General features: G+C 35.2%; 1 protein-coding gene and 1 long non-coding RNA gene across 2 annotated transcripts in view; both read right to left on the bottom strand.

Moving 5' to 3' along the window:
- The window catches only part of LOC106111474, an 18,794-nt gene extending 4,082 nt beyond the window's left edge, over positions 1–14,712 (bottom strand). The window contains exons 1-5 of the mRNA XM_013293593.1: positions 14,426–14,712; positions 4,860–5,025; positions 455–663; positions 219–358; positions 5–27 (exon numbers count right to left, since the gene is read on the bottom strand). Coding sequence (XP_013149047.1) covers positions 5–27; positions 219–358; positions 455–663; positions 4,860–5,025; positions 14,426–14,591 — 704 coding nt within the window. The 5' untranslated portion in view covers positions 14,592–14,712. The remainder of the gene's footprint in view (positions 1–4; positions 28–218; positions 359–454; positions 664–4,859; positions 5,026–14,425) is intronic.
- A 260-nt stretch (positions 14,713–14,972) lies between these two features.
- On the bottom strand, positions 14,973–16,170 carry LOC106111552. Its single transcript, XR_001226177.1, has 2 exons — positions 16,125–16,170; positions 14,973–15,645 (listed from the first exon to the last, which is right to left on the bottom strand). It is a non-coding gene; the product is annotated as an uncharacterized LOC106111552 (long non-coding RNA).

The raw sequence follows: 16,170 nt of genomic DNA, 5'->3' as shown, positions 1-16,170 counted from the left end.
CTGCGGCTCCTGCCAACCCCACTCCACCTGCAAACGTCGAACACTGACATTCAATACACAATACATAGACAATTCAGGTAAAAAATTAGTAAAATATATTAAGAAATACATTACATGCATATCGAATGATTTATTTATCCCGCTTATTGAGTATTTCCTTGTTGCGAATGTAAAATCCTTGGTGAACAGTAAAGTCGTGCGGTGCAGTGAAGGCATACCTTGCAGCTGGGCGGGTGTAAGTACTTTCCGGTGACGTACTGCAGCAGCGAGTGCTTGGCCTCGGGCGTCAGCGAGGGCTGCGTCATCGCCGCCAGCGTCACCAGCCCGCACACCGACACCGACACCACCAGCATGCCGCCTGTCGGTGCATCGACACACCGACATCAACAGATAACATTATCCAATTAACTGACACACTTTACTAGGTTCTTCCCGAGTAGTTAGTAATCCTCACCCCATGTCCAGGCGTCCTGATGCTTGCTATTCTTAACGACAGTACTCCAGAGGTCTGCCTTAAGGCTGACCAGGGCCTCCTTGCCAGTAGGTAAGCTCTGGCGGGCGGCACACCACGCGCTGAAGTCCTTGGGGTCGATCACGTGGCGCGCCGTGGAGTCCTCCAACCAGTACACGTCTTCAAGCGAGCATACGTCTAGACTAAGCAGTCTGCAACATCACATTATGAAAGATAAGTTCCACACGGAATTAATAAACACATTTATGCTTGAAGTAAAGTTAGTTAATCCGCGAAATATAATACTGATAATGGATTTTACATTATTTTTTTTCCAGTAGATTATGTTTAATTTAAGATAAAAACCAGTGGCATTTTAAAAAAGAATTTCCAGCAGACAAATGTAACGTTTCGCTTTTCCTTTTATGTTTGTGTTTGGTTTAACGTGCATGTTGCATAGCACGCGGCCTTACGTTGCGCCGCGGAGACTGGGGGCTTTGTCACGTCTGCAAACAACATAAAGCTGCCTGTACACTAACCAACACCAACACATTTTTATCTTTACATGTTAAAATGATTTTTATTTTATTCCTATCCTATGTAATCACAACGAAAATAATTAAATGTATTACAAATTATAACTTAAGTAGAAATACAAGTTTCCACTGCAAGCAATACCACCTCAGCACTAATTACTGTACGTTGCTACGCTCGTAGCTCGTAGCTACTTCAGAATAACTTGAATCGAAAATAGAATCGAGCAATTATTTCATTTAAAATGTATCAAATCCGTAATTTAACTATTTGGATAATTAGACACTAGTAATATTTGCATTTTACAAAATCGAGACAGCAAACGTCTTCTGCTGAGCACTATACTGTCGTAGACAATCTGGATTGGTTAATCGAAGATATTTAAACAAGTTAAAATTTCTATATAATGAAGAACGTATGTGTTAGAACAACATTGTGAAGCGAATTTGAACAGTACTTCGTAACTCATTTGGCAATGAACATATATTTTGTACGAGTATGAAATCTGCAGCAACTATATCCCAGGGGAAGAAACGTGGTTTGTATAATTTTCATTGTATTTAGGGTCTTCTTTTTATTTAGTTTCATTACTTCTTGTTATTTTATATGAATGTTACAATGACATTGTATAATATCATTATTTAAAGAAAAAGCAATCAACATAATATCTTACTAATCTTAGAAATAATTTACTTTTAACTAATAATATAAATGGGAAAGCTTATGTGGATGGAGGTTTCTTCGAATTTGTAGCCTAAACTACTGAACGGATCTCGATGAAATTTGGCATACATGTAGAGCATAGTCTGAAAAACACTTAGGCTACTTACTTTTTTTTTAAATCTATGCGGACGGAGTAGAGGGCGAAAGCTACTATAATAGACGTTATAAGTTTGGAATAACATTTTTTTAAAATGAATCGCGGCCCACTTGTAATTTCATTCGTAAATACAATTTCCGTTTGCCCGCCCGAGGTTTGCTGCCAACATCGTTTCCGACTGTAATCCTCTGCCGTATTTGTGTAAATACTTTATCATAACGCAGAAAATTCAATTTTCACTCGTGCTTTAGGTAAGTGAATATTGTGCTTTTTTTATTTCATGCGACTAAAGACTAAGATTGGGTCGAATACACGAGAAAAAAAGCAAGAAGAAGCAGAAGAGATATATAAAATAACTCATTTATCTACAAAAATGTTAGGTCTAAAGAATATTATTTATCTTTGGCAAGATCTGATAGCATAAAAATCAACATTTTATTTTAATTCAAGCGATAAATTGATAAAAACCACAATTTTGTTACGAGATTTAGGTGACCGCATTATGTCGCTTCGTGTATGGGCAGCTTTATTCAATTTGAATACGTTAGCAATGTGTGTCTGCGGGCTGTGGGCAGGGCGGGGACAAAGGCACTCGAGACCAGCTAAAGGAAATGCGGGACGCAAGACAAGAACAAACACGTAACATCTTACTAAAATAATTATACGAAAGTTTGCATGGATGGATGTTTGTAACAGCGCTTAAATTGACTAAACGACTGCATGTTAGTCAAAAAGTAATGTAATTAAGACGTTATAGGTGCTCAATTCAGAAAGTTTTAACTCAACAGTCCAGTGAGACCCAGTTCTAAATTTAATTCCAGTCTGTATTATTATAGATTAGCGAATAAAATTACAGAAGAAAACTATTTTACCATTTACATTTTTTAACAGTTTCATTAACATAACTCGTTTTGATTAACATTCCGAGAGATTATGTAAATCAAGAATCGTCGACAGAGGGCAGGGCAGGGCAGGGCAGGGCAGGGCAGGGCAGGGCGGAATCCCGTGCGCACCGCGAACTCTCAAGCTTCGCAAATTCCATTTGAATAAACCTTTGCTATGCTAAGTGATACAACCATTCATTTTTATTTACACCTTAACACACAAAAGTCAAGAGTTTGAAAATTGTTGCAAATAATAAGTAAATCGTACTATTTGATGTTTGTTGCTGATATTTTATGGCTTTAATTTTGATCTTTCTTGGAATTTGTACTTATGTGACAGCTGATGAAATACTAACTATATTTATATTATCAAATTTGACAGGGACGGCGAACCTTTGGCTCGCGCCACTAATGTCACGCGATACAATATTTAATTCAAATAATCATAAAGTGAAAATTATTTGATAGCACGTTGACCTCATTAAGGATTGAATAAATTTCACGTTGATAAAGGTTTGCCTTCCCTGAAATGGGATTCAAAGATTCTTTTGTAACGTAGTGACGTCATCTGCCGTTTAGCGAGATTACAATGTCGTTGTGGCATTGTTGTGGTTGTATTGAGCACAATTGTGTAGCCTGCTGTGAAGGCAGCGCGGAGGGCGCTACTTCCGATGTTCCCTCGCTGTTATTCTACTTTCACACGAAGGTAGAACAGTTAAAACAATATTAAACTTGTGAGTCTTAAATAGGAATACTGCATTGTCTACTGCTCTGTTTGACTACTGTCCTCGTGTTAATCATGATCCAGGTCAGGTCAGATTTAGGAATACTTTTAATAGATTAAATTCGCTTGATACATTTGTTATACATGGCAAGTATTTTTAATTCACTTTTATTTAGCAATCTGCTCAAGTAATGACGTAAATAAAGACTCGAAAATTTCAATAAATTACTAAGAGTTGACGATCGAATTCAATCGATTGCTTCGACCGATTCAAGAGACGATGATAAAATAATGTTGATCCTGCTACTCTTTTCAAATTTGTCGTATATTACATAAAAAGCCTCGTTTTACAAAATACTTTATGCTACAAGGAGATTTCTTTATGTCTAGACTTAGCCAACATCCTGTCCTAGGACTTGAAAGGTGAAAGTTGACGCATTGCGGGGCGTAGGAGTGTATATCTCTGCGAATGCCAGGGACACGTCAAACATTATTTATGTTATTTAAATGTAACGCATTTAGTTCAAAAGCTACCTGCCTCTAAATCATTTAACAATAGCATAAGCAGTCCCTTAGTGTAGAACCGTACTCCCTATTCAATATGTGAGGAATTACATAACTCTTAAGAAAAGTGGTGTATAATTTATTCGGAGGTGCTTTCAAAGTTTTGCAATAAACAAATATTTGGCATACAAATAATTTGGACACAGATGTTAGGTTTTGTATAACATCGAAGTTCCCCAGAATTTGAGTTTCGCAGCAGTTTGTACTTTTATTAAAAACATGCAAAACTTTAGTGTGAGCATGCTGCGAATTTGCAATATGGACACTAGAAAACATTGAAGATATGTTTATAATATAATTTAATTTAAACAAGATAAATAACGTTGGTATCCCACTGTCATAAAAATTAAAGTAAGCTTTCATACTTCAGTCTTTTACATAAATAAAATAAATCGAAGCCACTCTCAAGACATGTAACTTAAGTGTCATTTTCCAGTAAAATTATTCATATAAGATCGTCTTCAAGCTTTGACCAATAAATATATGTTGTAACAACCACGTGACCTTGACTGCGACCAAGGACAGCGCTGAGCTAATTCTGTCAGAGCCAATGTTCGAACGCGGACTATCTTAAATCTGAAATTTTCATTTTCAGTGCCAACCTTGCAAAATATTAGGGAGATATAATTTTAGAAATATTACTGACACATCAAACTGCTTGTGTTCATAATGTAGTTCGAAATGTAATAACACACATCATCACTATACGTCTTCACTGAGAGGCTCAGAACCTACCCTAAATTAAGGGTGACTAAGCTAGAGTCAACCACTCTAGCTCACAGCATTTTTACTCCACATCTAGGAACTTCAACGATATGTGAAGGTCGCGTAAATGTACATATGGAATTTTTAAATCGACAAACACGTCACGTGATGTATTACTTAGAGTATGCGTGCTGAAGGCGGTGGGTTACGAGCCACTGGCGCAGCACGAGTCGCTGCTGCAGCAGTAACGCCGCGCGCCGCAGCCGCCGCTCCTCCGCCGCCGGCATCTCCGGCAGCCGCTCCAGCGCCTCGGGGCTACCACACCCTGACAGCGTCGATATACCTGATAACACAAGCATACACTCTTAAAATAGTTTTACACCAAACAATAAGTCAGTGGTTGGATGCACGCGTTCAGTCACTAAACACAATTTATAAGAAGTTGAATCATATTTATAGTCTGAACAAACACTTAAAGCCCTACAAATAAACGCGATATAAAGTTAAAGTTAGGAATAAACTGGATATAAGCAAAATTTGTACTAATATTTGCTTATACTCAGTTTATTCCTGAGTTTAACTTTATACTGCGTTTATTTGTAAGGCTGTCAGTAAGTAAACTTCCTTAGCTCTATAGCCCTTTTTTGGCTTGATTGTGCAAATTCTTCCAGATGGTCCATTTGTCGTTGTTTGAAAAAAAGCAATAAGCACCTAATACTTCGTAGCACATAATGCGAAGGGTATCAGACATGCTACGTTGTAGAGTGCTACGGCGTAGGATAGAAACGCATCTCTCACGATTGCGACCTGGGGAACTAGCACGAATATTTACCAGTATCGTAACATATATTTCGTTCAGTCTGAAAAGTTATTAAATAACTGCGTTCATAATTTAAATTACGGCGATGTTTAATAAAATAATTGTTAGACAATGTTTATTGCATGTTAATTTAATTATAACGCCAACGTACGATGTTTCTCTAACAATTTATTACAATTAGAAGGACGGCGGCATTTGTTGTCAGCGCGTTGCTAAGCAACCGCTCCGACCTCGCCTTTATAGCACAAACTTATTCCATTTATTTAGTTGACCTTTGGAATTAAATAGTGTTTAACGGTGTACGAAAATGGTAACACTCTTAATCAAATCATATATACATTTACTAAAATGACCGCTTCCTTTTTACAATACGATCAGTTATCATTTTCTTGTTTTACTCTGTAGTTATTAAATCGACCAAATCTTTGCCGAAAGTTCATACTTTAAGTGCAAAAAATATTCCTATTGGAAACTTTGAAACACTCTATACTATCTATCTATACTATTATAATAAAGTTTACACTTTTTTGTTGCCTAAGATGTAAGCAATTACAGCATATTTTTGAATAACTCTTTTTTTAATAAAAAGCCCTACACTTACGTCTCGCTTTAGACTATAATTTTGATCCCATTAAACTTAGGGGGTAAATATTTTGGATAAAAACCTAATGTGGGAAAGAGACCATAAGTTGCTGCCAACATCAAAGAAACAAGGATGCCATAGTCATGTCATTTTGACATTTGCAATTGATAATTTGACACATGTAAACAATAAAGTAAAATTTTCACAATTTTATGCGTAGATCGCAGGGGAACAGATAGTATAATCATAAAATCGCTGCAAAGAAAACTACCCTAATTCGGTTAAATATAACGTCCATAAATATTTATATATTGCCCTAATTGCAAGCATCATTAGGGATGTTTTAGCCACACCTTCGTTAGCCCCATTAAACATTTATCCAATAAGGATAATTACACGCTACATCTACATAAGTATAATTACCAAGTTGATTTTGACCTTCTAAAACCCACATAATCAGTATAAACTGAATAGTCAAAAATTTTTAAAATTGCGCGTATGTAGGCAAAATTTTAACTATATCAACACTTCGATGTTACATACGATACGAACATACGACTAACTATCTGTTTCTCAAGACTTTGTCCGCACGAATTATAATAAAAATATGGCCTATGTTAATCACTGATAACGTAGCTTTTTAATAGTGAAAGATTTTTTAAAATCAGCACAGTAGTTTTTGAGTTTTTTTAAAACATACAAAAATCCAAATATACAAATTTTTTCTCTTTATAACATTAGTATATATGTAGAATAAATTATGTCCATTATCTTAATGGTGGTTTTACTTAAGTATTCTTTTATCTATAAGCAAAGAAAGCAAACAGACTCCAATTTTCGTCACGCGATTTTGAGCTAAACTATTTAACTACGTCGTAGTCTTTGACTCCAATAATTAAACAAAAAAGTGGGATCCACCTGCAAGCACTGCTGCTGTTTGGATAAAAAAAGAATTATCAAAATCGGTCCACTAGCGGCGGAGTTATGCCGTAACACACATAAAAAAAACATATACAGACGAATTGAGTACCTCCTTCTTTTGGGTAGTCGGTTAGAAATACTGTTAGTTCAATAGTTGCGGTGAAGCAGTTATATGTTCGTTTCATTAAACAGTTTATTAACATCTATAAAAGTAGCAATTCGTAGAAGATAGTTATTTAAGTACTATCTTTCGCTCGCGACTCTGTTCGATTGGTATTAAAAAAAACACAACTGAGTAGCCTATGTGTTCTTCCAGACTATCCTCTACGTCTATGGCGAGTTTCATCGAAATCCGTTCAGCCGTTTAGGCTACAAACTGTAATAAACATCCATCCATCTAAACTTTCGCATTTATAATATTAGTATGATAGCTATGCATATAAAGTTGACATGCTTTAATGGTGCTAGAGTTTGACGATAGAAGGCGTGTCTGTAGCCTGTAGCAACGGAAGCTTTCGTGCCGCACGCAAGCTTTATTTCGGATGACACAGTAGATAATGTATTTGCATATATTTATTCACCAAAATGTTTTTGTATCTCTTGCATACATATGCATACATACATATACATTGCGTCACATATGACTATTATGTTACCAATGTTACTTAAGTAAAAATACCCTAAGGGACGATTAAGTTACAACTATGTAGATTTAAATATTACATGAACTGGTCTAACTGAAAAGTATATGAAGGTTTGTTGTCCACCTGTTGCTTAGGAGACGACTCTGGGACCTTGACACGTCTTGAACAAACAACTTAATATGGAAAAGTTATTATAAAAACATTTTCCATGAACTTTATTATACTTGTTGCGATTTGCGGCTACATTAACGGTGATTGATGGCTACCTCAATTTCAGTATAATTTCTAACATGAAGAAAACCTTAGTAAATAAGCTGTCAACTATCACTGAAGGAAAGTGTATCGAAATATAATCAAAGATCAGTTTGTTCAGATTGTAATAGTACATTTTCTTTTATTCAAGACTAGCTGTTCCCGTGCGGCTTCATCCGCATGAAATTGTGAAAATTTTATTTTAATGTCTACATATATCAAATTAACAATAGCAAATGTCAAAATGACATCACATGACAAACCTTGACAGTCTTGCTTCCTTGATGTTGGCAGCAACTTATGGTCTCTTTCCCACATTAGGGTTTTTATCCAAAATTCCGAAATCCCCCCAAATTTAATTACGTGCAAATATATATCCTAAAGCGTAACATAAGAGTAGGGCTTTTTATTAAAAAAATAATGATTTAAAAATATGCTGTAATTACTGACATCTTACGCCACAAAAGAGTGTGTTTACGCTTTATTATATTAGTATAGATTTTTTTATGTAAACCCCATGTAATAGAAACATTGTACAAATATACACGTCTTTTACGCTCACTCTAGAAATATAACGATTAAACCTTGTTTCAATGGTTTAAAGTTCAATTTCATGTGCGATTAAAATACATATGCGACTCCACTCTCAGCTGCGGCCTGTAACATGGGCCCTTACAAATGTAATTGGCACTGAACGTGCACAGTTCTTCAAAAATGTACGTCGGTTAACTACGTATCTTAATTGGTTTTTTTATAAGCTCTTGTGAGAAGTGATTGTATTCAGGTCGCTATCGTCGGGAACCGACAGCCAGCAGTCCCTAGCCGCAACGTATTCACAAAGCGTTATAAACCAGGGTACTGCATCCAGCAGAATATCGCACAGATTACCTAAGAGTAAGAGGCTACTCCTATATTTGTGTATACGATATTTCATTCTAGATTATATTCAGAAATATGTTTTTATATAATATAAGTTGGCAAACGAACAATCGGCCACCTGAATCCACTGAAATGTAAAGCGACCGCTGCCCGTAAACATCCGCAATTGCAGATGCTTTGCCTACCTTAATTAACGGAATAGGAGACGCACATAAAGAGGATATTTCCCCTTCCTATGCGTCTCCCCCACCGTAAAATCCACTTTTCCTTCCTATCCTTTCCTCTCAAAAAAAGGGGGAAAAGGAAAGGGACTAAAATTAAGCCTCCGGCACCACACTCATCAGACGAAACGCGGAATTGCTTCCACTTCAAAGCTTGTTTTATGTGTGGTCGTGGTATTACACCGGGCGAGCCGGCCCATTCGTGCGAGATGTTACAGCGGGCTCTACCACTGTTATTAAAAGGAGCCTTTTAGTACGGATAAAAAATGTATCGAACTGAATAACGATAATAAGACGTGATCAATAAATTAATGGCAGTTAGATGTAAGATTATTGAGACATTTTTAGCGTCATAACTTCGAAAGTATTTGGTGTTTAACATTCGTTCTTTAATGTACTTACTTATAGTCTAACGTCCACTTTTTGAATAACTAAAACTCTAGTCTTTTTTGAGCGGCAGAAAGTAAAAGATCTAAATCAAAAGGAACTAGTAAATCGTTTTAATATCTTTGAGTATTCTGTAATTACAAATACAAAATCATCAAACTGAATATTTCTACAATCTGTTACATAATCTCGTGACGAATGGGGTGAAAAAAATTGAATAAGGTAACACTTTATCATAAAAAATATTCTGCTTTATTTAAATTTAATTAAAAATGTGTTAACTATATTGACATTTGGCACATGACCTTTCGCATTTTAAATAAATGGGCCAGCATTCAGTCAGAGGGGTCTCGTTTGAGGTTCGAGCGGCGCTAGGGCTGCGCCACGAGCACCTCTCACCTCCCGGTGCGTCGCGACCTCTACTCGACAGCCAGCCTTAATTAATATCGGCACGTGAATTTAGGGTTGGGCCAACCCACAACATACCTGTCTGTATACATCGGGGTTTAACAAGATTTTTCTGGTTTTGGTCAGCTTCATAATTCCCATCTTATACCTACACCGGAGTAATTATAAAGTAAATTTTCTTGTAATTCCTAAGAAAGTAATGTAAGAATTTTAGTCGACCCCCGCAGCGGGTCGGCTTAATGTTTAATTTTCTACCTGTTACAAGAGTTCCCAACTTATGTTGTTCTTAACGAATGACGTTAGTTTTAGTTAAGATAAAGTTTCAATTGTTTGTGCTTGTTGGAGACGAAATCTTAACTTTGAGAAGATTTGTTAACAAATGGCAAGTACTTTAGTTATTTATTAAGGGTCTAGCGAGTTCGCCTGCTAAAGACATTTTGATCATCTGTTTGGTTGTCTAAAGCACGTAGTTGGAGCGCATATTTCGTGTGTTTCCTTACTTACAAAATGTACAAATTTATGGTGATATTCAAATGCGACCAGATGTAGTCCCGGTCACCTGTTGCAAGCGAATTAGGACACGGAAGTGTGCCGACGACCGCGCGAACCTGCCGCGCCCCCCGCTGGAGCCCGTTCCGGAGCACCCGCCCGACCCGCCGGGTGCTCCGCCCTGCCTGCTCTTAATGAAAACCCCGTTGTAATAGATTGGTTTGCACATGACAATTAAATTCCTCTATGAATGTTCAAAGTAAGAGACAAATTTTCATGTACGTTTAAGTTGGCAAATTTTATTTGTTTGCATGACAATGTGAAGGGTAAAGTACTCGTATGTACGATATTTCTTGCAATAGGAAAAGACATTTTAGGTGTTTACAGATGGGCAGATCGGTCCAACGATCGATCGATCCATTGGGATTTTTTACGATTGATTTTATGGATTCGATCAGCCCAACGAGAAAACACTCCCATTCTTTTTACTACAACTGATTCATTTGTAACTTACTTGATTTAATAATAAAAATTATTGTATTTTATTTATTTTTTTTATTATTTTTACATTCTCAGACACCTAATATTTAAGTATGGATAACTCAAAATGTTTTTCAAGCTTAGATTTTCCAAACTTACAAGCGCGAGAAAACTACATATTCCTGCGGTTCAGAGTACTAAAAATTTGAACAAAGCATTAGCTAGCCCTCCCATATTTAAGTACTAAGTACATAATTAGCCGGCCCACATTCATTACGGCTCGTTAGAATCAAAGATGGCGAGAGTAATTAAAAAGAGGAATACTCTGTGGAGGGAACGTGAGCAAACTTTTGTTCATACACCTCCGCCATTTTATGTGGAAAGGGTTAATTAAGCTTACTTCAAACCGCGTCGTGCAAGCCTTTTGTTGTCGTTTGCTTTGGACTTTCTCTTCTATCAGAGTATCGCCGACTTCCTACAAACTTTGTATTAATTAGTGCTGTAACATCAAGTATGTTAATTAACACATTGATCAACCATTAGGAAAAAATCAAATTCAATGCAAAATTCTTTATTTTGGAATAACAGAAATCCATATCATATTAATAACTTAGAAAAACTTAAAGAACGAAGGTCTTTAAAAATAAATAAATATTTTTTGGAGGCAACCCTTGCGGAATAGTCTGCACGATGCCTCGTACAGCCGCATTAATTGTAACTTAATACAAAATATATTAACAGAAAAAAGGACGGTGACAAAAAAATAAAAAGCAATGTTTAATCTCAACAAGCTGTCTTTACCCTGCAGAGATCGCAGAGACGTAAATCACACCTCCCCTGTCGTGCAGCGCTACACCTCTACATTGAGTATTAGCAAAAGATCTGAAAAAAATCTAGAGCAGGCCAAGAGTCTTAAATGAAATACTATTGGACGTAAAAATGAAAAGTATTAAAACCATTTTAAAATACGCTATGCTTTTACATTTAGTCATGAAATTATAATTCTCGTTTTACTAAAAGTTTTTTGCAGTGACGTTTCTAATATAATCTATACTATTATAATATAGCATAAACACACACTTTGTTGTCTAAGATGTCTGCAATTACAGCATATTTTTGAATAGTTATTTTTATCACTAAAAAGCTCTATACTTACGTCACGCTTTAGGCTATATATTTTCACGCTGGGGGTAAACATTTTGGTTAAAAACCTTAATGTGGGAAAGAGACCATAAGTTGCTGCCAACATCAAGGAAGCAAGATTGCTGTAGTAAAGTAATTGATATTTTGGCATTTGCAATTGAGAATTTGATAAATGTAAACAAAAATAACGTTTTTATACTTTCAGGCGAATAAATTCGTACGGGAACAGCTAGTATAGAGATAAAGTAGATAAGTATAAACAATATTAGTCGAAAAATCAAAAGTGTAATGAAAACTTTAAAAAGGAGTAGCATTTATTGATGATTTTTTCTTTTATCGATACGCATTGAGTAAGATAAAATTCAAAAATCTTCACATTTCGTCGTAAAACAATAAACACAATTAGCTCGAATACTTGTCACCGATGTGGGTGATGCATTTATTAGTTTGTTGTTTGTTGTCGATCTCAAAGTGCGGAGCCAAACGTATCAATAAAATTTTATAGGTGTTACTTTAATTTATGATATTTTTACGTGTGGTAATTGCATTCTATATTGGATTTAACGAAAGAATAAACGATTAAATAAAAAAAATTTCTCGTTGTTGGAGCCTAATGAAAAATTTTGTATATAATAATTTTTTAAGTACTATCTTCTTTCGAAAGCAGCGCTGTAATGTAATTTAGATATAATAGTAGAAGTCTTTCGAATTGTGGAAATGTTGAGCTGTCTTGGTCTGCTCGAAGGACCAGCGTCCAGCAGTATACAACTTTTGGTTGAATGATGACTAGCGAGGAGCCCACTTTTTAACTGATAGAAGACTTTAAAGGTAATCGTTGGCTGATCTACAGTAGTGATTTACAAAAAGAAGTTAGTTTATGAAATCTATTTAAATGTATACTTTGGCGAATAACGATGCAACAAAGACTTTCGCAACTTCAGCAAAGGATTTTAAGTGTTACGTGGATAATTCGTTGATATAATTCCGAAGACTCTTTGTCTTTTCACATAATAGTTTTACTTGCAGCACGCTTTATAGTTAAAAGTTGAACAATGTAATAATTACTACGAGTACCTGAAAATTGCGAAACGCCGGACACAGTTGAGAGGCCGGAGTTCCGGCTGTGTGAGGGATGGATCATGCCGATGGAGCATATCTCCGAGTCCTCGAACTGCCACATCTTTACTTGGATTGTCGTCAAATATCGCAAAGAGAACAGAGGTATCCAATCAATGCTCTAACCGAATATTACAATCCGTCGCTGCGGAAATCAGGATATCGATTCGTTCTTGAATGAAAGTCCTATTTATTTTTTAAGTTCTTAACTTTTTAAGGGTCCCAGTTATGTGTACCGTAATTTAGAGATCGTTTATCAAATGAGATGTGACCACGAGCATTGTAATAATGGACAGTGTTAGCGGACACGTCCGCGCGGCGCGGTGACAGCGGCGCGACTGTCCAATCTGGGGGTCGGGGTAGAGCGCACCCCCGTCTACTTTGTTTTTATTTGAGGGGTGGCGGGCGGCTCGTGACGTCACGGGTTACTGAATTGAAACTCGACATATCCCTTCATTTTGTCCTGTCCTTTTGAATGAAAATTAATGAAATTATATCGCTATTCAGTGTGATGTTCAAAGAAAACATCTTAAAGGAAAAAAAATGTGGAATATGGTCACACATATAGTGTAAGTATAAATTATAATAAATTGTTTTGATTTTCTGTAGTAATGTCAAAAATTTATTCAACATTGACTACATTTTTATGATATATCCAATAGGAGTTTACTTTTATGCACAATAAGAAATATATTACATAATGTGTAAGAACCTTTATTAAATAAAATATGCATATTATAATATTAACTAAATAATACAAAATTTATTGTATTAAATGATCACATCCACCTTAAGAAGCAATTAAACAAAATAAACTCAAAAAATTCAAAGCTAACAGCAAAACTATATCTGAAACAAATTTATTTTTTTATATTTCAAATAACAAAAGCTAAAAGTCTCAAATTGCATGTATAATATTTTCAAACACAATTCTACAATTTATTTAATTAAAATTTCTGTCAGCATATAGTGTCTTCATTGTGGAGATTGAACATCCTTAAACTCATTTTTAGAGTTACGCTTTAGTTTTACTACTTTACCACATAACAGTAACCTCCGGACCTGTCGTTCACAAGTATGTTAACTTTAACGTGGGTACTGACCCTCTGTATTACAGACGACAGAATCTCTTTTCTGATGATGAGTAACATTTTACACAAAGCTGTACATTTTTTAATGAATTTGAAGATTGAGAAAATATTCTCGATAAATCTCTTATCCATAGATAACATAGAGCCTGTATAAAAGCTGTTATATTTCTCGCAAAATGTACAGTTACGATTAAAATTAGGGCGTGCGTTTTGCAATGTTTTTATAGATATTCTTCTCTTTTAATTGAATTACAATACTTGGAACACGTGTCACATATACATGATTATTTAAAAAGATAAATAACTCACCATGTTCCTTAAATAACTTCTTGTAGTCTCCAAGATCATTTTGATCGAGCCACTCGTCCACTTGCGAGCTTTCGTCTTCAAATAAATGTCTCAAAACTGACTTAGCCACGTAAATAACTGATAATATAAAAAGAAACAATCCAAAATAGTGAAGCTGCCTGTACATTATTATTTCTTCAAGTCATAATAATATCACAAATTGGAAAAAAACATCGTAAAATATACACAGTGGGAAAATAGTCCACTTGACATCTTTTTTCGTGTTATTGAATTTGATTTTGACGGAACAGGCGAATGACTGCTGACATTTGTTGAGCGTTTCAATACACGCTGTAATCAAACTTCAAAGTGTATCTTACTTTTTAATCCACGAATTATTTTACCCAAAAAATATTAAAAGCACATATTTTGTTATTTTACAAATTACAACAAAAATTAAAAGATACAGGTATTCTTATTTTTAGTAGCCAAACCATAACCAACCGATTTTAAGAATGGCGCTTATCTGAATATTTTGACAGTGATGGTGTTAAATAAAAATGCAATATAAAAGTAACCATTTAATAATTATTTACAATGTAATGCAGGCGATATCACATTTCAAAGAAAAGAGTTATTGTTAACTTAGCAGAATATTTGTCGGTACGAATTCGACGGTCGCTGTGTCCTACACTTTATAAAAGTAATTTATAAATGTCAGAATTTACAGCAATTTAAAGTAATTTTTTTTCCCATGATTGTCCTTTTCGTAGCCTGAGAAAGTTTAATTGTTTAACTTTAAACAATTGAATTAAATTGTTATTATTGCTTTTTTTACGAGATTTACGCTTAACGAAATTAAAAGTCTGCATTTAAACTACTGACTTGTTTTGTTCTGAGCATTTTGATATATTCAGTCATCCACGTATAACCTTATTTATAGGTATATATTTATATACCTCGATAATATTTGTATATAATCACTAATTTACCTACATTTCGCCTAAAAATTTGGGTTACGGAATTTTTTTATTACAGAAAAAGAAAAAAATCGTATAATTTTTACAATAATTGGCATTGTATATTTGTATCATTCCATCTACGATAGTTGTCTGTAAGAGTATGCTGTGGTTCTCGTTTAAAGATATAATATATACCCATTTATATAGCATTATATCTTTTACCGATACAGTCTGGCAAAGTCGCGTAGCAGTCTCGTCATTTCCTTGCACTTTTCAGCTCTGAAACAAATGTTTATTATAAATTCTATTCTATCTTAATTATAATCTGTGTTTAGATACGCATTGTTTACAATTTTTTTTTGATTAAATATGATCATACAGACAGACATGGTCATAGCCACAGTGGTGCAGGGTTGGATGCTTGCCCACTATGACTCCTGCAAGGGACCTAACCAAACTTAAAAAAATACCTTATCTCCAGTAATTAATGTAATTCTGTAATTCACATTGGACATTCGACACAAAAAATGCGATCAATACAAAACATCGCGATTTGATTAATGTTTTCGTAAGCAATAAGAAAATGTTTTAACATGCAAATACAGAGTGCTATGGTGAGTGACTTTTTTGTATAAAAATATGGATCGCGGGTACAGTTTTCTATTTAAGAGTTATGTTCCATCGTGAGTCTGTGGTTCAAGACAAGCGCTCAAGTGTTTTGGTAGCTTGTCTGTATATTTAAGTATGGTGGCGGTTACCTGAGCGCGTACTGGTGGAACTGGCAGCACTGGTTGTCGGTGGGCG

Source organism: Papilio polytes, unplaced genomic scaffold, assembly GCF_000836215.1.
Source record: "Papilio polytes unplaced genomic scaffold, Ppol_1.0 DF824158.1, whole genome shotgun sequence".
NCBI classification, from domain to species: domain Eukaryota; kingdom Metazoa; phylum Arthropoda; class Insecta; order Lepidoptera; family Papilionidae; genus Papilio; species Papilio polytes.
Note: the sequence above shows the minus strand (reverse complement) of the source record. Positions and strands in the feature narration are given on the sequence as shown.